Raw genomic sequence first — 21437 nt, forward strand, 5'->3', positions numbered from 1 at the left:
GGTGAGATTTCAGACAGCTGGAGCCTTCAACAGAACCAAACCCTGTGTCAGAGCACACTTGCCTTACCAGTCCCTCTTTCAACCTTTGTGAAGACACAAATGTCATTTGCTACTGACTCATCTGTTCTTGGTGCAAACCCCGTACCTAGAACGGCTAATCAAGGGCAGGCAAAACTGGACCTACTCAATGTAAAATGAGCCGGCTGCATCAAGACTGATGGTCTTTAGGGCCAAAATGGAATCTCGCTTGTTTCACCAAATTAAAACCAGCTCTTTATTTGACAGTAAGCAACCCAGTAAGTGACGTGATTCCCGTACTATGTTGGTTTCCCAAGCTTGCCAAAAACTTCAACAAGGCTGAGTCCAGACTCTTGAGTACTCTGGATTAACAGGCAGTACAGTACGCATGCCCCAGGACTTAGCATGGCTCAATCAGCAGTTGAAGGACTGTGTGTTTTTTCCAACCACAGTGTAAAGTGCGTTTGAAATTAACGTATTTCCTATGAAACAGGAATGCAGATTGCTCAGTAGGTCCACAGGGAAACATCCTACACAGAAAGATGCTGCAGTTACAGCTGGAGCAACACCTGCCCCCTTACAAGCAGTAAGCCCATGGATCACACCATCTCACTGCCCTGTTCTTCCAGGCTGACAGTGAATGTAAGGCCAGAGGGGAGAAAGTCGACCTGAGATACGCAACTTCAGCGACAGGAATAGCATAGCTGGAGTCAACGTGCCTTAGGTAGAGTGCCCACGGCATCCCCGCAGAAGGAGGTAGCTGGGAGAAACTCTCCCTTCAACTTCTCTTACTCCTTGCAACCCCGTTGCATGCTGTCCCAAGGCACCATCGGTGGTTGATTTGGCAGGTCTTTACTAGGCCTGTTAGATCAAACCCCGGAAGATCGATCTGGTAAGTGGAGACAAGCCCTGAAACACTTCAGTGTCTTCTCCCACCCCTCAGGTCAGCCGTTACTCTTTGCAAGGGGGCCACAGGCGAAATGCCCTTGTGGTACAAGGCGGTCATGCCCGGCCGATGGCGTCCTGGCCTGACGGGGCTGATCTTGGCCTTGCCACAGGAGGAGGTGGGAACGCAGGCGCTGAGGAAGACCCAGCGATCCTGTGTGTGACTGAGGGCCAGGTTCCAGCCGGGAAAGTATTTACAAAAGGGGGGGAGCAAACCCACCATGGTGCCTCCCCAGGAAAACAACTCAGGGCCTGCTGGGGCAGACCCCCTGTTGGACCAAGCCGCACGTACTGTGCCCACCCTGGGCCACCTGGAAACGCACACGCGCAGGGCTGGGGACTCGCACACACAGCAGGGACGGTAAAAGGCTCTTCCTGTGAGCTCGCCGGGAGAGGGCTGACTGCCCTGCTCATTCCTGCACCAGCCAGGGTGGCCACCGGACTCACCCCAAGCCTCCTCGCAAGCGAGCTGGTGCAGGCAGCCTGTCCCCTCCCTCCTGCAGCAGCAGGATCACTTCTGCAGCTTCCCCGGGGCTGGCCTGACAGAGCAGCCCCGCTGACCACATCCACAGGGGAAGCAATTACTCCACTACCTCGCCCAGCAGGCCGAGAGCCTTGGTCCCCGAGCCGCACCCTGCCCTGAGGCTGAAGCAAGGCCGGGCCGTTGCCTGCAACGTGGATCCCATCATCAGACGTCCAGGCAGAAGCTGGAGCTGGTCCGTGTTAGCTCCTGGGCTGCTGCTGGTTTGGACGGCCACGGCTTGTGGCACTCGGGGTCAGTCAGGGGCGGGTAATGCTGCCGGTAGCACAGGTACGCAAACGTGGCACCAATCACGGAGCCGGCCAGCACATCTGTGGGTGGAAACAAAAGGGTGATTGACCCCCGGCTTGCGGCACCGGCTCCGCGAACCCCCCGGAGCGCTGCTCAGGTCCTGTGGGGACAGGCAAAGCCACGGCCGTTCAGAGCTCTAAATGGCACCATGCAGCGCCAAGGCCAGTCCGGCAGCACTCCCCAAATACGCTCTCCCATGGACTGTTAACGGTTAGCCAGGAAGCCTCACTCCGGTTCCAGTTAACCAGTGAGGCTGGAGCAGCCCCTGACCGCGGCAGGCAGGGGGGCCGCTCCAGCCCCTTCCCGACACTGGGTAAACTTAACAGTTAACCGGTTAATTAAACGGGATTTTACATGGCCAGGAAGTGCCAGCCCGGGGCAGAGCTGCAGGCAGGACGCGCAGCGGAGCTGAAAGCCCCACCGAGTTCAATGGGCTTGTCCATAAGCCGCAGACCTGGCGCTGGCAGCACACACCTCGCTCTGCGAGCCCTCTGCTTCGGGGCTTATGGCCCAGAGAGCGTGAGAGGCCACAAGCCCAGACGCGACTCCTTTCTTTCAGAAGCACCCCTCCCCATACTGCGCCCGGGGCATCAGCGGCCCATGCTTCCGCCCCAAGGCCTCACAGGCTGCCCATCACCCCGGGCTCTGGGCACGCTCACCTTGCCAGTGGTGTTTGTAGTCGCAGGTGCGGGACAGAGCGACGAGGAGGGCACCCAGCAGGGGGCACAGGAAGGCACAGAGGCGCCAGGACTTTCCGCGCCCGCTGGGGGCAAAGCAGTGCAGCTTTCCTGCCAGGTAGAAGGCGGAGAAGGCCAGGCCAGCGAAGGCAACTGGGAAAAAAGGGGGGAAATTCACACCACTTAGGAACCCACCTTGCAAGAGCCCCAGCAGATACACCCCCTCCCCCAGCTCAGGGGCCATCCATTGTCAAGAGGGGTTCAGGAGCTTGTCCTGAAAGGGCACCAGGCAAGTCAGAGGCTGCAATGTAGTACTGACACCTGGAGCTCTGTGCACCTCCATACTCAGAGGCAAAAGCGAGGCCTGGCAAGAAGTCAGTGAGCATGACCCAGGCCATACGGCGAGGCAGTGGCGAAGGCGATCCCTCCCTCCCTGGCATCTGCTCTCCTGTCTGGTTCTGCAGTGCAGCACTATGAACAAGAAACCCGTGCTTACAGGAGGAATGCCCGCTCGGGAAGCTCTTGCGTCCCTCAGTCACCACGGTCGGGTCGCCAGTGCACACCAGCTCGGCGTTGGCCACTCCGTCCGGGAAGCAGCGGTAGAAGAAATCCGGCCGTGGCCTAACGGGGCAGAGAAGCAAAGCATGGGGCCCTGCCGGGGGGAGACTCTTAGCAGTGGCCTGGGTTGATCAGACACCCGCCAGCTCTGCAATCCCCCCAGCACAGCCCCCTAGAAGGGGCGAGGGAGCCCTTCAGCTCCAGGAGACTTGAACGCGCCTGTGTGGAAGGCAGCACGGCCATCCCACAGCTGCTCAGCAGCCTGGGGGGTTCCAGCCCTAGGCCCTGTGATCGCCCAGCAGCTACCCCCGCACCGGCAGAGGGGAGTGAATGAGCTACAGTGACCACATCCTGCTCCAAGAGCCTAGGGCACTGCCGAGAGCACGCAGGGATGCTCGCCCTGGCACAAGCCCCGGGGGCCTGCCCTGTCCCCACACGAGTCAGGGCCCTGCTCTGTGGTTGAGAGATTCCCCCACCTGTCCCTGCGCTTCCCCCCAAAGGGACCTGGGAAAATACAGCCACACAGGCAAGCTGGGCTGTCCACCCCTGAAGTCCAGCTGGGGCCCAGGGTTGGTAATTCCTGGCTGTTCTTACCTGCCCACGACGAGTTTCACAGCATTTGTGAAGACCCCGTTCAGGGCAAGGGCGAGGCTGGCAGCTGGAAGAGAGCCAAGAGCCCCCATCAGTCCCTCCTACCTACACACACACACACACACACACCCACACACACACACACCCCCACCCACCCCGCTGGGCAGGCAGCTGCTGGAGCCAACCAAGTGCCTGAGCAATAGCCTGTCTCTGGGGGATGATTCGGCTGGGGCTGTACTGGCCTGAGTCTCTTAGCTGGCACTTGCACCTGCCATGACACCTGGCCCACAGGGAGACCACGCCTCGCCCAGCCACACTGAGCCATGGGCCGGAAGGGAACGGCTCTGCCAGGGAAAAGCAGGCAAGAGGGGAAGGCAGCCTGGGAGGGGTGAAGCCCCCACGTTCCGGCCCACAGAGGTGTTTTAAGGACAGTGGGTGAAATCCTGGCCCCACAGAAGCCAACGTTTTGCAGCAGACTGCTGTGGAGCCAGGGGGCTGGTCAGGGAGCGAAAGGCGCAGCGTGGGAGACGGGCCAGTGAATGGGCCCCAGGCAGGAAGCAGCTCCAGTTCCCCAACCCCTTGGCCAGCACGCTGTGCATGAGCAGCAAAAGATTCAAGGTCCCCCCACCCCCAGCCCTGCCTCCATCACCCAGAGGTTCCTGAGCCGCAACGAGGAGAATAAAGAACGAGGGTGCGAGCACAATGACACTGCAGCTCCCGTGGGCTGGGCCCTCTGGGCGCTACTGCAGCAAGGAGGAAGAGCGTGTCTGCCCCAAGGATGCGCTCCGTTCGGGTCCGTGTGACCATCAGGGTCGGGGGTGCTCACCCAAACAGGCCTCCTGTGTGTCTCTGCGGTCGACCTTCATGAGGAATTTGGCCAGGAGGATGAATGTCACGGGACACAAAACTGAAATTAGCTGCAATGACAGACACGGAGATGGATAGAATTCGTTGGGGAACCAGTCAACATGGTTTCTGTCCAGGGAAATCCTGCCAGTTTACTGGCTGAAGAGCCTTTGGTGAGGGACCTTGTCAAAGGCTTTCTGGAAATCTAAGTACACAATCTACTGATCCCCTTTGTCCACATGCTTGTTGACCCACTCAAAGAAGTGGGTTTTTATGCTGATAGCTATTTTAAAGGAAAACTATTAACAAAACTTAGAGCGTGTAGGGAACTGGTGAATACTTACGAACATGAGCTTGGTGGGTACGTGATCAGCTTCTCTGTATGGGTTTTTATAAAGCCACATCTCTTCAGGCTGTATGACACGTAGAAACGGAGGCACAAATTCCATGACCCTAGAGACAGAACAGTGGCGTTTGGAAAGATGCAAGCTCCTGGGATTTGGGGAGCTGGAAGGAGGTGGCCAGTTGAGTGTCTCCTACTTACTCTCTTACACAACAGAAAAGCAAGGAGACACCAGGAAATCGAAGGGCAATAAACACTGAAACAGATAAAATACTTTGCGCCTGTTACCACGAGGCATTGCCAGAAACACTCCACTTGCCCCCCAGCATGGCGACCCTATTCCATTATCAGTGGATCCAAGAGATTGGTCAAATTCAAACAGGCAAAAGCCATTGACATGACTAATAGGAGCTCCATTCTCATGTACACTCACTCACTAGGAGAGAAATATCAGATGAAACTATATGCTCAGGGCATAAACCAACTGCTCACTGCTTGGGATTAGGAGAAAACTTTCCTGATATAACTGCATGATCGTCGATGAATCATCAGTTACACAGTGCAGAGAGGGGTTAGGAACTGAAGTAGGCGCGTCCTTGGTTTTCAGATATGTCCACTCCTATCTTCCTAATGGCTTAATGAGTAGTTGGGTTGCATCCTGGGGCTTGTCTACATGAGAAAGCTGCACTGGTTTAAGGTGCACGTTTAAACCAGTAGTTAAGCCAGTGTAAAAAACTGTACGGGACAGATTCTGGTTTAACAATCTCACAGGAATTGCCAGAATGGATCAGACCAAAGAGTGAGGAGGTTCCTTTAGTCTGTAACAATGGCCAGCACCAGATGCCTCCGAGAAAGGTCCAAGACCTCTGCAGTAGATAAGTGTGAGATAATCCACTCGCAACACTAGCAGAGCCCTACAAATCTATCCTCAGCTTATTTTTGCAGATATGATGCAGATGCAAATTTTGTATCTAGAACCCTGTATACTTGTGAGCATCTACTTTATGTCTGTGGGTATCCACATCCACGGATGTCAATGTGGCTATCCAGGACTCATTTTTGCAGATACAGATCTGTCTGCACAGGGCTAGGGACGTTAAATATCAGTTAACTGAATCGTTGAGTAACCTCAGGAAACATTATCGGTTAGTCGTCTAGTCTATAGTCCCTGGAGCCAGCAGCCGCTGTATCGGAGGCAGCACTGCAGGGTGCCAGGCAGGGTGCCAGGCAGGAGCTGGTCCACAAGGGGAGCCAGTTTAAAAACCAGCTTCCCTCGCAGACGGGTTGCCTGTCCAGGCAGCTCTTAATACACTTGAAATGCATAGCTGAAATGGGGGTAGGTCCCAGACCCAGCCTGAGCCAGGACTGAGCAAGGCTGCCTGCCTGCTCGGCTCCTAATACGCTTTGTATGCAGAGTTATAGCAGAAGTAGGTCCTAGACCTGTTGCAAGCCAGGACTGAGCCAGGCTGCTGGCCAGCCTGTTAAAAATTTACTGGCAGGGAGAGAGGGAATGTGTGTAGTCTGTAGCATCAACCTATAAGCTTTTGCTTATTGGTTAATCGGTTTATCGACTACACTATTACATCCCTACGCAAGGCTCCTTCTGATCTCTCATAGTCAGAGACTGACTTAAACCTTGAACCCTGAGGTTTAATATCCCTGTCTAGCATTATTACTCTGGAAATTCTTTTTATCCATGTAAACATCCAGTCCCTTTTTGACTCTTGTGAAGTTTTTGGTCCCAATGACTTGCTATGGCAAAGAGCAGAGCTCTGCGAGGTTACAACATTTGTATTCACATCCATTTCCACAAACACCAGACACGGATATATACAAAGCAGATATCTGCAAGTCTGCAGGGTTCTCAATACAAAATTCAGGTCTGCATTCGCCAAAAGGAGTCACGGATGCAGATATCTGCAGATATAAAGCGGATGTCCGCGGATTTGCAGGGCTCTATCAATGAATCACACAGTTCAATTATAATTTTAGTCTTTATCAGGAATAGATAGAAAGCATACCAGTCTGCAATCACCGGGTCCAGAGCCATTCTTAAATAAGAGCGACAATATTTGTTTGCTACCTTCTCCAGTCTTTACTTACTAAAGCTGTTTGGCAACAGCCTCAAACTGAAGTGTCAGGCAGCAGTTTAACTATCATTTTAAGCACCAATTTAAGTTAAACAGACAACTTTTCTACATAGCCAAAGCCGGGAGTCTCTCTCGGTAAGGGACCCGCCTCTGTTTGCAAAAGTTTCAGGGGGTAGCCGAATGCGTCTGTAACAGGAAAAACTTTAAAAAATAACGAACAGTCTGGTAGCATGTTATAGACTAACAAAACATGGAGATGGGATCACGGGCTTTCGTGGGCACAGCCCCCTTCTTCAGATGACCGGGGTGATGGAAATCCAGAACCAAAGGAAACCGCAAAATCGAGCCAGTCAAATACCTCTGTGCTGAATCCCCCCAGGCTGGCTACCCGGGGGAGACGAGGGGCTGTTCTGTATCAGAAAGAGAATAAAAGCAGGCTCTGTAGCCATGTGTACATAGCCAGCTCCCTGGGTCAGGGGTCGCAGGCGCACCACTGGGGCTGCCTGACTCTCTGGAGCCTCCCGTAAACCACTAGCCACTTCAGGCGCAGCCCGGCAATGGCAGTTACCAGCTGGCACTGGGTGGCAGACTGGGGCCTCAGTCCCGTGTGCAGCTGGCACAGAAGCAGCACCTGAGCAGAACCCAAGGGGGTGGGGCCTGCACTGCCCAACACGTGGGGGGACGGGCTGCCCGGGGGGGTCCCGCCTGTCCAACACGTGGGGGGACGGGCTGCCCGGGGGGGGTCCCGCCTGCCCAACACGTGGGGGGACGGGCTGCCTGGGGGGGGTCCCGCCTGCCCAACACGTGGGGGGACGGGCTGCCCGGGGGGGGTCCCACCTGCCCAACACGTGGGGGGATGGGCTGCCCGGGGGGGTCCCACCTGCCCAACACGTGGGGGGACGGACTGCCGGGGGGGGGGTCCCGCTTGCCCAACACGTGGGGGGATGGGCTGCCCGAGGGGGTCCCGCCTGCCCAACACGTGGGGGATGGGCTGCCCGAGGGGGGGTCCCGCTTGCCCAACACGTGGGGGGATGGGCTGCCCGGGGGGGTCCCGCCTGCCCAAAACGTGGGGGGATGGGCTGCCCGAGGGGGGGGTCCCGCTTGCTCAACACGTGGGGGGATGGGCTGCCGGGGGGGGGGGGGGTCCCGCCTGCCCAACACGTGGGGGATGGGCTGCCCGAGGGGGGGTCCCGCTTGCCCAACACGTGGGGGGATGGGCTGCCCGGGGGGGTCCCGCCTGCCCAAAACGTGGGGGGATGGGCTGCCCGAGGGGGGGGGTCCCGCTTGCTCAACACGTGGGGGGATGGGCTGCCGGGGGGGGGGTCCCGCCTGCCCAACACGTGGGGGGATGGGCTGCCGGGGGGGGGGGTCCCGCCTGCCCAACACGTGGGGGGATGGGCTGCCGGGGGGGGGTCCCGCCTGCCCAACACGTGGGGGGATGGGCTGCCGGGGGGGGGGTCCCGCCTGCCCAACACGTGGGGGGATGGGCTGCCCGAGGGGGGGTCCCGCCTGCGCTTGTCCCCGACGGGGCGGGGCTCCCGCCCCCCCGCACTCACAGGAAGGCCCCGCCGAGCAGGCCCCGCACGCAGACCTCGGCCGCCAGCCGCCGCCCCGGCATGATGGGGGGGGGGGGGGGCGGAGCAGCGCGGGCGCCGACGTGGCCGCCCCGCCCCAAATGAGGCGGGGGGGCGGTTTCACTCCGCGGGGGCGGAGACTGACCCGCCCCCCCTCCCCGAGCGACACGTGGGCGGTTCCTCTTCCACCCCCCCCCCCCCGCGAGCAGGCAGCGGCCCCCGGGCCCAGCACCCCCGGCCCGCGCCGAGCCCGCAGCATCCATGCACCAGCGCGATGCTCCCTTCGCTGCAGCGAGCCCGCCTGCGCGGGGGGGCTCAGCCGGGGGAGGGGCGGGGGGAGGGCTCGCAGCCGGGGGAGAGGCGCTGCGGGGGGGGGGGCGCAGCCGGGGGAGAGGCGCGGGCGCGCAGCCGGGGGAGAGGGGCGGGGAGGGGGGCGCGCAGCCGGGGGAGAGGCGCGGGCGCGCAGCCGGGGGAGAGGCGCTGCGGGGGGGGGGGGGGGGGGGGCGCAGCCGGGGGAGAGGGGCGGGGAGGGGGGCGCGCAGCCGGGGGAGAGGCGCGGGCGCGCAGCCGGGGGAGAGGCGCTGCGGGGGGGGGGGGGGGGCGCAGCCGGGGGAGAGGGGCGGGGAGGGGGGCGCGCAGCCGGGGGAGAGGCGCGGGCGCGCAGCCGGGGGAGAGGCGCTGCGGGGGGGGGGGGGGGCGCAGCCGGGGGAGAGGGGCGGGGAGGGGGGCGCGCAGCCGGGGGAGAGGCGCTGCGGGGGGGGGGCTCAGCCGGGGGAGAGGCGCTGCGGGGGGGGGGGCGCGCAGCCGGGGGAGAGGCGCTGCGGGGGGGGGGCTCAGCCGGGGGAGAGGCGCTGCGGGGGGGGGGCTCAGCCGGGGGAGAGGCGCTGCGGGGGGGGGGGGGCGCAGCCGGGGGAGAGGCGCTGCGGGGGGGGAGGCGCTGCGGGGGGGGGGGCGCAGCCGGGGGAGAGGCGCTGCGGGGGGGGGGGGCGCGCAGCCGGGGGAGAGGCGCTGCGGGGGGGGGGCGCAGCCGGGGGAGAGGCGCTGCGGGGGGGGGGGCTCAGCCGGGGGAGAGGCGCTGGTACAACACACGGGCTGGCTGGACATTTCCCAAACGCTCACTCCAGCGGGGTAATTTTTTTGATTGTCAGTTGAACTCACACGCTGGGGTCAATATTTATATTATACCTGTGGATCTGTTCAGTATGTGGCTTAGTTATCTCTGAACTGTCCAGCTGCAACACTGTTCTCTAGCTCTAGCCTGAAAATTACAACAGGAAAAAAAATCACATTCTTAATTGGAACATTCAGAACAATTTATTGAAGTCAACCTCAAGCAAAATTTTAAATCAGTGGAATGTCATTAAAAACCTTTCCAAATTAATCCTCACAGAAGCAAAAACACATCTGAATTCCGAAGTATTTGTGAAATAAAAAAAGGCAACATCTCAGTAAATATAATGTACAAAAATTATATGATCCTACCATCACAACATTCAGTAAGAAGCTAAAATATTACAGGCAGTTCTAAATACACTATACTAGTTGACAATAAGCTATCTATATACAGGTTAACCAAGCTTTACAGGTTTCACACTATGCAAGAGAACATAGGCCAAACAACAACCCCCCACCCCATATTGTATATCTCAAAGTCTATGCGGCAACATCAAGTCATAATACAGTAATGCCCCAGCGGAACATCCCCAGGGAAAATTAACACTACTTTGTTAGTGTCAAGAGCTTCTAGCCAAGTTCTAGAAACTCCTAAGATATCGACTTTAGTGAATATTGATGCTTTGTTATTAAAGACTCAAGTGATTTAGTTAAAATAACATTTCACAGAATCTACAAAGATTGTTACAGATAAACAAAGTCTACAGAAATAACGACTCTACAAAGGTCATTGTTACAGATAAAGATTACATGGAAATGAAAACAGAATCTGTAGGTATCTGTGTTTGTTGTGCAATATCACTTGTGTAGGTACAAATGGGTTAAATTTTTAATAGCAATCCCCAATATGCACATACCCCTATACAAAAAAGACAATCTTATTACTAGCCAGTTGTAATAGTTATTTATCATCTTGGTTTTCAGTGGCAACATGATTAGTCTGCTTATAAATGAAAAAAATATGACACTAGAAATGAGATACGGATCAACATTAATGAACAGGAAGCAAATATATTTCATCCAGTCTGTCTGTAAATCAAAAGTGAACAAAGAATTCCTTAAAACATCCAGTGCTAGGCTATGGGGCGAATGTTTGGGAGAGGATCAAACACATATTGCCATAGCTGCTTTTCAAGCTAGAAGAGACACCATTAAAAACAGCAGCGCTCTCACTCTTGTGCACAAATGCAATCAGTACCACATGATAAACAATGAATGGCTTTGGCAAATTCGTATCTAATTTTCCCTTTTTGTTTTTATATTGTCTTATATGATTTACAGACAATTCACTTTTATAACCTCCCACCCTCCCCCCAAAAAAGCAGAGCGATATACCCTCACTAAGGTAAAAAGTACCTGAGTTTGCCACTCAGGAGTAGACTATAATAGGAAATACGTAGGTTTTTTTTTTTTCCTTTTTCTGAACGACATCTTGAATACATCCAGAATTTCAGGAGTGTATCGTAAGTGCAAATGTCTTTTACTATACAAAAATAAGTGGCGTGGGGTGAAGGAGTTGATACAATATTCTAAAGTAAGGACATCAAAAAGTTGCTGGTGTCTCATGCAATACACTTCTCATTAAGTGCATACATAAGTCTGAGACATCTGCTTTGAAAAAAATCTCTCCATTTTGCCTTGAATACACTGTACACTGGGAGTAGAAAGTAATTTAACTCAAGGGAGGGGGAATAAAGCGACTTTTGATGTCGCATACAAAAAATGTTATCTATGTATAAATAAAATAGCTGTAAAAATAATGAACTGCAGAGCTTCAAGTACATTAAACCCTGAATTCAATGAGGCAGAGGTTTCAATGTTAAAGTGACTACTTCGTACCAGCGGCAGACATTCTCGTTCCCCTCCCCCACCTCCCTAGCCCCACCCAGATAAGTTTTTATTTTTGTAAAGTTCAGTATATACATATGTTACGTCTAGAAGTTCACCTTCAATGTCGCCTAGTCCTCGTGTCTTTCTGATTCCACCTGGAAACTACAATATCACACGTTTTTAATGGAAAGGCCAAATGATACACTCTAACCCTCTCACTCCACGTCAGATTCTTTAAGTCTCTGGTGGTAAAAATTAATCAAGAAAAGGCTGCCCTTGCTGTTAGCTGCCCTGAACTGCAACCACCTTCCACCCTTACGTCCGTCCTACTGACGACAATCCAGTTGTTATAGACTATCAGAAAACTTGCAGTAATTCATCTTTACACCATTAGGGCATGGTCTGCAGAACCTGTGATCTGAACAAAGTTGCATACTCTATAATAAAAGTGCTCCAGTAAAGTAAACCAGCAACATCTGTGCAGCCCAGCTCAACTATTGCATTCCTGTGTAGCCACTATAATATCTAGAGCCAGCTGTTTTATGAAAGTTTGACTCTATTTTAAAATGTAATAGACAAAAACATCCAAATGAGAGGGGAAATAATGTGATTGGCACCTCCTTCCCTTAAGAATGGGCTACCAGGTTATTATATGCAGTTGATCAGAGCACTTTATTTTCTGGCCAGGACATAACTAAAACAACCACAGCATTCTCTTTGCAGCAAATTGTGTAACTCTGGACAAAAACTTCTAAACAAAAAGGCTAGTATTCTTCCTACAGCTCAATTCAGAGGCACAGAAAGTTGAATTTAGCAGTCCCAAATACCAGAAAAACTGAAATCAAAATGTCAATATTTCGAGTAACAAATTTTTGCTTTACCACAAAAGTTATGTAGTTCTTCAGTTTAAATAACGTTACAAAAACATGATTAAAGTTTGTTTTCAGCATTCTGTGTTCTGCATACAAAGCCATCACCTAAATAAAGAGAATCTCCAGTTATTACCAACTAACTTCAACCACATGTTCTCCTAGTCCACTAAAATGCTTCCTGATGCATCGGAAATTCTCTGTGTCCAACAATTAGAAAACCAATTCAAGTTTTATACTCATAATCATACACTTTGAAAAGCTATCCTTGTCCTCACACCACCACTGTTTCAGCCCAGCTGTTGGTTATTTTCAGTTAGATTTTTTTACTGTAAAGGATTAAACAAAAAAGGACAACCAGCCAGAACTTTGAAATGTAAGACAAAGTGACATGGCAGGAGTGACATCTGACTCCATGATCCTTACAGCATTACATGATATGCTAAGCTTTCAGAATACCTTCATATACTTAGTTATAGCTAACATGCTGATATGTCATAGCACATATTTTGATCATTTTACATGGCAATTGATATTTTGAAACTCCTACCAGCTCACTGACATCTCAAATGCTTAAGGTGGCATTTTAACATTGCTTTGCCATCTCTACCTATACAATGAAAAGACAGCATTGACATAATATAGAAGGACATGGGAATCATTCACGATACAGTATTTGCGAAGTTCAGCACTTTCTGGCTTACCATACATATCCAAAAATCATCTGAGCTATAGAAAACCTAGTATTTCATTGTACAATGTAAACAGATCAGGTCTTCTGGACACTGTAGCAAGGAAAGAGCTGTGTTGGGAATTTTAGAAAAGGGTGAAAACCCTCTCCATTAAGAGCATTTCTTTTTTAAAAGGAGACAAACAAAAAAGCTAAGAAAAATAAAATCCTGCTTTGTTTAAATATTTTTTGTAATAAAAAATACCAAAATATAGCACTGCTTACAAGCAAGATTAGTGTTTTAGACATTCACTTTAGCATTGGCCATACCAGGGTAAGCGATCTGCATTTTCAACCAGCACTCTAAACCATGAAGGTTGCATGCGAGATCTAACCTATGTAACAAAAACAACAAAAAAGTCCAAAACAAACTTAGTTTTACTCAAAAGGAATCTGCAAATTGTTCCAAGAGGAACAGCAACCAGGTCAGTTAAATGGTATTTCAGGTGCTTCAAAGGCTGTAGTGTATTTTGTTAACTTTGCAATTGCACACACACAAAAAAGTACAAATTTGACTCTCCATCCCCCTTTGAATAGAAATAATTTGAGAATGCGAAAGGAAACCTGGTCCAAAGGTGAGCCATATTCCACAGCCCCATGCTATTTTTCTACCCCTGTATTAGTTACTTTCTGGAGTTGAGATGCCTCCATGTACCTGTAGGTCTATGCAGCCAGTTTCCCCAAAGACAACGTTGAATGTTCTTCAGAAGGAATACAAAGCTCCATCTCTCAGCTGTAGCAGCCATGCCTTTTATTAATTCCTTCCACATGGTGGTGCTCTGGGACACCCAGTTGCAGAAGGTTATTGTAGTGATATTACTTGCTATCTTTACATCACCCACTGCCTACAAATTAAAGGGTTACAGTTGGCCATGCTAACTATACTGGGACATACACAGTGCTTTGTAAGATTGAGTGCCTTAATATAAGCCCAATATATACCCTGTTAATTCAGGAAGTGCTTTTAAGAACTGATTTTTCACTACTGGTTAAAAGCCACCAAGATAAATTCGGTTGGAAAAAATTTTTCCCCCTCCCCCGCAAAGCTAAACACCCCTGGCTCCCCAAAACGCTTAAAATCATCACACACACACACGGGGCTGATCCCATACCCCTTTAACACATAAGAACCCCCTTTGAAGCCAATGGAAGCTTAGGAGGAAGTTAAGTTTCAGGCTCTAAGACTCACCATGAAACAAGAGCAGACTAGACATCTGATAAACACATAGTGAAGGACTCAATCCTGCACCTATTGAAGTCAATGACAAAGCTCACGTACTCTAGCAATGGCAGGATCAGTGCTTTAGCTACAATGAATGTAGTGCAACGTCAGTGACTGAATGGTCCATGAATCCTCTCCACCCAAATCTACTCCATCGCTTTTCAAATGAAGTGAGGCTGACGAGTGACCATTGCACAAGTAAGTGCTTTCTATGCTTCGTCAGCTCACATCATTCATTTTCGCAGCGAGCACCCGCAATTCCTATCACTCCCCCCCCTTTTTTTATTAAAAATACCTGATGAAATAAAAAGCACTTCAAGAAAAAAGTGGATAATACTCCTAGTTTCCTACATGAAAATCTTTACAATGTTATTCATAAGCATCATCTCCATTATCCAAGCATCAAATCCATCTTCCCAAAAGACCTTTAAAGATGAATGCAACTGGAATGGAGACATTCCACAGTCCACTGGTCTGAAACCCATGTCACTCCTCTTCCTGGTGATACGTGACAGCTATTTGTAGACTCAGGAGGTTGGTGCTCTTCGTTTTTTAACAACTAGACATACACATTATACCGGATTGGTTTGGCTACTCAGTTTTCTTTTTAAACACACTGACTGATCAGAACCAGAATCCTCCACATCCTTAAAAATTAAATAAATAAATATGCTATGTTTTCCTTTCTACACTCAAAGAACATATTTTAACACAATATTCTTTCCAACATCAAAAGGGTTGCTTTTTTGTTTGTTTCTTAAGAAAGCCAAGATTACTCTGTTTTCCAACAGTAAGAGCTGCTGAAGCACATTCAAAGGTTAGGTAAGAAAAGGACAAGAACGGGGCAAAAAAACCAAACAGACACCACTGCCTGCTTCTGACTGCCAAAAATCAGATAATCTGGTCCCTTTCCCAGTTCCAACAAGGCGGCACTGATGAACACGACTCAATGTGTCACAGCAGTCTCTTCAAGTTCATCACCTATTTGCTTGTTAATTTATTCATTTGCATCTTCTCCAGGATTCTGTGGTTGCAATTTGCATTTTATCTTGCTCCAATATTCTGGTGCCACAGGAGATTTGGGGTTATGTTCGGAGCAGCAGAGACGGCCATCCAATGCTGATGCCACGAGGGCTCCCTTCTCGTGATCTTTACAGAATGAATGAGGGCAAAACTCGCAGAATGAAACTGCAGGATTGCTACAGATGTCACACTGGTGCCAGGGGCATTCCCACTTCCCTGAGGACGGAAGAAGAGGGACAGAAAGGAGGGAGACAGGAAGTGGAAATTAGTCTTTATCTGGGATAGATTCTGGAATTAGTCTGTTACTCCATGTAGTACAGAGTCGGTCAACTCTATGCACAAAAGATGCTTCCCAAAAGCCAGCTTTTAACAACGTTCCCACATCTGTCTTTCAGGAGGGTTGGACTGTGAGCAGTCATTGACAAACTTACATTTTTGAGCCTCAGGGTGACTGAAAGCAAAACATGACTGCACTGCAGAGCCAAATACAAGCAGACTAACCTGCCATGGCATCAGAACATGCTGTGTCCTTGCAAGAGAGTCGATTTCTGTGCACATCTGATTTGAGGAATTCATTGTCTTATCAATGTGAACTTAGTGATCATTTGGATACACTGACTGAAATAGGTATCCTAAATCCCTCTTTATAACAGAATCGCAGTGTGGTCAAACACAGAATGGCTGAGATCTGAGCCATAAATGAGAAGGTGGCTCAGACAAAAGCGAGCTGGGGAAATGCCGTATTTAAGCACAAGCAAAAAAGAGAGCACCACAAAAGCACGCAGGCAGGCATTAGCACAACCACATGCCCTACAGTCAGGCTATAGAATTAGATTGCGCATGTCAAAAAGGAAAATTAACACTTCTCCTTTCCCTCAGACTGAAAATCATGCCATCGTCCTTTAAACTGTGCTGCTGGAGAGAAAACAGGAAGCACTCTCCTTCAAGACATAAGGCACTGACTGCATCCACAGCATGCCAAGGGAATAAGGACAGCGCCAATAAAAGACTCCAGATCTCTAGCATAGTTGCATCTGCCACCACCAGGCCAGGTAAAAAACAAAACTGACTTCTTGAAGTCATTCTCCGGTATTTCCTCACTGATCAAATTTAATAATTTATGTCCCTAGTAAAGAAAATTTGGAGGGAGGCTTTCTGTACTTTTATGTATTGCTGTCCTGAAAAGACATCTCCATTCATAGCACAAAATCTTTCACATAATTCACTCATGGACTAATGTGAGCCTCCAGTTAATTTGATCAAGGCCTCTAGAAACAGAGTTTAAAAATAGGGATAACGTGTTTTTTGTTTGGTTTTGAAATATGACTTTTAATTACTGGATAATCTGAGCCTGGGCTACAAAGAGCTGCCTTTTTAAATAAGGAAAAAGACAGACAAAATAAGAAGAGACACAATGAAAAGCCACATGATTAGAAGATGGTATAGACTAGAGAGACTGTTACAATACAAGCACTGCCATGTGCTGTGCACAGCTGATGTCAGAAGCACTGCCATGTGATATGAACTTGCGAGCCATATGAGACCGAGACCAAGACCAACTAATTATTTCAATCAGAATAAAATGAGCAAGTGCACTCTGAAGAGGAGAAAGGCTCTGCAAGGAAGTCATACCTTTATAACTGTTCGCTGGCCATCTAGGCCTCTTTAGAAATATTGCTGTCCAAGGAGATTTCTCAACACCAGAGCATGGTAAAAGCAAATGTGCCACATGTACAATATTTGGACACCACAGTCTGGATTAAGCTACCACTTTAACAAGCAGGATATCCCTGAAGCAAGCAAAGAATCTGGCGGCCACGGGAAAGCACTTACCAAATGGTGGTTGAGTCAGGTTAAGGCATAGGAGGTGGTATGCTTTGGGGCAGTCCTTTTTGTCACACATGACTAGCTCTCCTCCATCTCCACACTGGAAACAGTTGTCCTCGTGCATCTGTTTCTGCTCTGTTTTTATCTTCCGTTTCTTCTGCTTTAGCCTGGCATTCTTCGCCTTCTCTTCATTTGCTGTTGCAAATGCCGTCTGGGAATGAGAGAGAAAGGTCTCAGCAATAACCATTTTAGTCAATAAGTAACAGCCACTTTAAAAAGCCACGCGGCTCCCAAACTGTCAACGGCAGGTTATTATTTCTGCAAATGCTCAATGAAGTCTTGTCTACTCAGTGACTCCCATGCCACACACAGGTCTGACAACTGTCAGAATGTCATCAGAGGACGATTAACAAGCTGTGATGTTATGGTTATATCCAAAGGCCCAAGGAAGATTTATATTCACACAAAGAAACCGCCCCTTCCTTGGAGACCTTATGAGCAATACCTCTGTGAGCAGATTTCAGCCACTTCTCTGACTCTACAGATACAATACTTTGCAAGAAGCTGATTAAGAACAGCACTCTGGGCTGTGGCCAGAATGAAGCACAACAGCAAGACAAGTTTCCAGATGCTCACACATGCAGGGGAATTCCACAATGCTCCATATAGGAAGATTAAAACCAGAAGACAGACATGTGACAAGGGCTTTTTACCCCTCTCCTGTCAGGCACCCTAAACGTGACATGATAGATTCATGCCATATCTGGGTAGCTTGCTGGCTGGCTACTCCCTTCCATCCTAGAGGTGGGTACAGCCACAGTAGTACAAACTAGGGATGCAATAGTGTAATCGATTAATGCTACAGACTATGCGCATTTCCTTCCCCCTCCTCTTACCACTCATTTTTTAGCAGGCTGACCAGCAGCCCGGCTCAGTCCTGGCTTGCAACGGTTCCGGGACCTACCCCTGCTGCGGCTCTGCATTTAAAGCGTATTAGGAGCCAGGCAGGAAGGCCACCCGGCTCAGTTCCAGCTCTTGCTGAATCCAAGAGCTCAGACTCCTTCCCCCTCCCCTCCCCGCCAGGGGCCACCTCCACTCCAGGCTGCTGCCTCTTTATCAGAGGCAGCAGCGCAGGACAACAGGCAGCTGGTCCACAAGGAGAGCTGGATTTTAAATTTTCTCCTCACGGACCAACACCTGCCTGGCACTCCCACGCTGCTGCCTCTGATACAGAGCGCACTGGCTGCTGGCCCTGCCCCTGGGGACTATAGAATAGCTGATTAACCGATAAAAATTCACGAGGTTACTCAACTATTCTATTAACCCATATTTAACATCCCTAGTACAAACTAGTCAAGCCTTTGGGGAACCTTCAAGGTACCAAACAGATCTATTACATTAAATGAAACAGACCTCTACTCACTCTTCTCCCACAAAAAGCTTTCAATACAAGCGCACTGAGTGCAATCTTTATTCCTTTACAACTAACCTTTGGCCGTACTCCTAGAAAGCCACTGCAATTTTCTGCTCCACAATGGCATTCAGTCCTACCATTGCCCAGACAGTCCAAATTATAATTAAATGTTAACTCCATCCCTAAAAGTTAAAGAGAAACTATTCACACACACACACAAGATGTGGGGAAAACATATACAAGTAGCAATTCAACTTCATATTAAAGCCACTGTTTTTAAAGGGCACAGTTATAAGGTCACAATATTTATAACCGCATCAAAAATATTGAGATGAAATGTGCTGGAGATTTAACAGATAATGAAGTTGTAACTAGCAAGGCTTCTGTGGTTGCGTCGAGTGTGAGGGGTGTGACCGCTGCCGCCAGGCCAGGCCCCCGATGATCCCTGAAGCTGTGCCCTGGGGAATACAGTGCCATGTGGAGAGAAGGGTGAGGCAATGACAGGAAGGGGTGGGGTTTGGGGGCTGGTAATGGACTCCCCTAGGAGTTTGAGGCTGGATTGTACAATTGCTCCCGCTGGGGATTTGAGACCGCTGGTTTATACAGTGCTGCTCCAGCTTTGGACCTGACAGGAGCACTACACGTAGTTTTTCCTACAAATCAAACAGAAATCTTGGCTATTTTATGATCATAAACTTGGTTTACAGTGTCTGTTGGTTACAAAATGTTTAGCATTCAGAGACAGTTCCAGATCTGATGTTAGGGAAAGGATCTGAAATTGAGTATCTATGCTAGCTGAAAAGGACTATGCAGACATGGCAAAAAAGTTAACATTGAATTTTCTGTCCTTAAGCATTCGGTGAAACCCTTGATTTTTTGTGTGTGACAAAGTTGCATGTTTAATACTGTGCATTTCATCTTACATTGCTCCTAATGAGGCTATGCATATTGAAAGCAAGAGCTTCTTGATCATGCATTTTCTTTGTCCCAAAGGGTAACAGAGTCACTGTAAATGCCAATGTGACCAAGTCACTTCATGGGGGGAGAACGGGTGAATGGCAACTGATTCCCATTTGAGAAGAGGGTACATGCAGGGTCAGAGGCTTCTTTTTACCTGCAGGAATATCACAAAGAGCAAAAAGTCCAACTCTAACATCCCCATTCACTGTCCATTTCTGTGTTTCACAGTTCGGATTACAACTATGGTTCATAAAACGAGAATAATTTCCTTTTGGACCAGCGTCTATTATCCGGTCCTTCAATAAAAAGACAAAACAGACTTAAGATCAGATTAAACAGAAGTCATGTAAGTACAAATACAAACAACAGACTTAGACAGGTACTTGATGTGTTAACAGATACTGTTTTTTCCTGGATCTTTTTTTAACCTAAAGCTCTTCAGCACGTATGCAGAGAGAACGTAATGGCTGGCAGCATTGCTAATGAGCTCAGGGGCCTTCCATCTCTGGTTCAACCCCCATCCTGAGCAAAAGAGACCTAAATGATTCACCTTCCGAAAACCAGTGTTTGAGGACAGCTCAGAAGTTTGTTGGAATTGCACTGCAACTGCATCACGCAGGTGCCCACATTCCACCATGACTGACAGTCTTGCTGGCAGTATCAGTGGGCATACTATGGACTAAACAGACCATGGGCGTTCATCTCCTCACAGAAGCCCCACTAAGTCAAGGCTGAAGCAAATGGTCCATGAAGTACCTACATGAAAACAGAACTTCACTCTGGGAACCTTCACCTGCACTAAATGCATTTCAGCTAGAAGTGAAATAAAAAGTAATTCTTGTGCTTTAAACATGGACCCTGATCTTGCTCTCCTGGGTCATAAGACCTAGTTCCTTAAGCAGCAGCAGCTACCATATATCTGAGCGACTGTGTCTGTGAGTGAGTGAGTGAGTGTGTCTGTTCAAGAACTGGTCCTAAACGGTAAGAGCTAGGACCACCAAATATAGTAAGTAGTTTCCTCTTATCCTAACTTACAGCAAGGTAAGTGTTTGGTTGTGCCAGGACAATGGAATGTGCTTAGAATGCAATTGTTTCTCAAAATGGAAAGGGAGGGGGTCTGATAACAGGGACAGTTATACCATATCATGACTACTGAGGCAGCAAGGGGCCAGAGATGGGGATTGTGACAGCTATAACTCCACTGGGGCAGAGAAAGAGACAGCTCTCTACTATATACTTCAGGGAGAATTTGTCTGTTTGCAGGTCTGTCTGTCTGTCTTCCAGCAGAGGGACATGCACCCTTCCCCCAGCTATGCCTGCTCCAGTAGTCATGGACAGGCACTTCTCATGTGGCCCCACTCTGATGAGGGGAGAGGGGGCTGGGAGCTATCATTATCCTCTCTCCCTAGGGCAGCCTGCACACTGAACCCCTTATCCCCATCCCAGAGCAATGACTGAAATGAACTCTTTGAATTAAACATATTTGAGTTAAAGACCCAAGCCACGCCAGGTCAATCTTTTAGTATTTTATATTGTAGAGATCTGGTGCTTTACCTTTGTGACAGTTAACATATAAAAATTGGTTATGCTGTTCTCATGGGCACGTTTAATCCGCAATCTGCATTCTTCTTCATCAATTAATTCACCAACGTATTCGTTTACAAATTCACCCTGCAAAGTCAACAGAAAAACCCATGCTTATTGCTTGCTCTCTGTACAGTTAAAAAGAGGGAGGGAGTATAGAAAAATTAGATGGGAAGCCCTTAGAGATACATTTTGTCCACTGCAAGGCCTAAGTAGGGTGGGTTCCTTTGGATAAGCCAAGTAGGGAGAAATGGTTAAAACAAAGTACTACGTAACAGTGACCCGTATAGAAAAATACATATGGGCTCAAGTTTAGATTAAATTACAGAAC

General features: G+C 49.7%; 2 protein-coding genes across 7 annotated transcripts in view; both read right to left on the reverse strand.

The window, feature by feature from the left end:
- Positions 1-260: 260 nt before the first annotated feature.
- Positions 261-8591, reverse strand: PLPP5 (phospholipid phosphatase 5). Of its 2 annotated transcripts, XM_075910743.1 has the most exons (8): positions 8457-8505; positions 7146-7310; positions 4812-4920; positions 4448-4538; positions 3625-3688; positions 2969-3093; positions 2455-2625; positions 261-1815 (listed from the first exon to the last, which is right to left on the reverse strand). In XM_075910743.1, the coding sequence occupies exons 3-8, from the start codon at positions 4914-4916 to the stop codon at positions 1652-1654; spliced, it is 720 nt and encodes a 239-aa protein (XP_075766858.1). In that variant the 5' UTR covers positions 4917-4920; positions 7146-7310; positions 8457-8505; the 3' UTR covers positions 261-1651. The 2 variants fall into 2 exon arrangements, with proteins under 2 accessions (XP_075766858.1, XP_075766857.1); XM_075910742.1 differs by lacking the exon at positions 7146-7310 and having other exon boundaries at positions 8457-8591.
- Positions 8592-9711: 1120 nt separating this feature from the next.
- The window catches only part of NSD3 (nuclear receptor binding SET domain protein 3), a 73462-nt gene continuing 61736 nt past the window's right edge, over positions 9712-21437 (reverse strand). For 4 of the 5 annotated variants that reach the window (XM_075910726.1, XM_075910724.1, XM_075910725.1 and 1 more), the window contains 5 exons: positions 21077-21193; positions 19677-19818; positions 18638-18744; positions 17155-17359; positions 9763-15537 (listed from right to left, as the gene is read on the reverse strand). In XM_075910726.1, the coding sequence (XP_075766841.1) occupies positions 15296-15537; positions 17155-17359; positions 18638-18744; positions 19677-19818; positions 21077-21193 (813 nt within the window). In that variant the 3' untranslated portion in view covers positions 9763-15295. Of the gene's footprint in view, positions 9733-9762; positions 15538-17154; positions 17360-18637; positions 18745-19676; positions 19819-21076; positions 21194-21437 lie in introns of those variants that run through there. The other variant, XM_075910727.1, reaches the window with a different exon arrangement.

This window comes from Pelodiscus sinensis, chromosome 28 (genome assembly GCF_049634645.1).
Source record: "Pelodiscus sinensis isolate JC-2024 chromosome 28, ASM4963464v1, whole genome shotgun sequence".
Lineage (NCBI taxonomy): Eukaryota > Metazoa > Chordata > Testudines > Trionychidae > Pelodiscus > Pelodiscus sinensis.

Coding starts and splice junctions, on each gene's coding strand:
- PLPP5 (XM_075910742.1), bottom strand. CDS start 8,518: ATGCCGGGGCGGCGGCTGGCGGCCGAGGTCTGCGTGCGGGGCCTGCTC. Junction 4,539..4,811: donor TACCCACCAAGCTCATGTTC/GTAAGTATTCAC, acceptor CTGTCATTGCAG/CTAATTTCAGTTTTGTGTCC. Junction 2,626..2,968: donor CCCGAGCGGGCATTCCTCCT/GTAAGCACGGGT, acceptor CTTTTTTCCCAG/TTGCCTTCGCTGGCCTGGCC.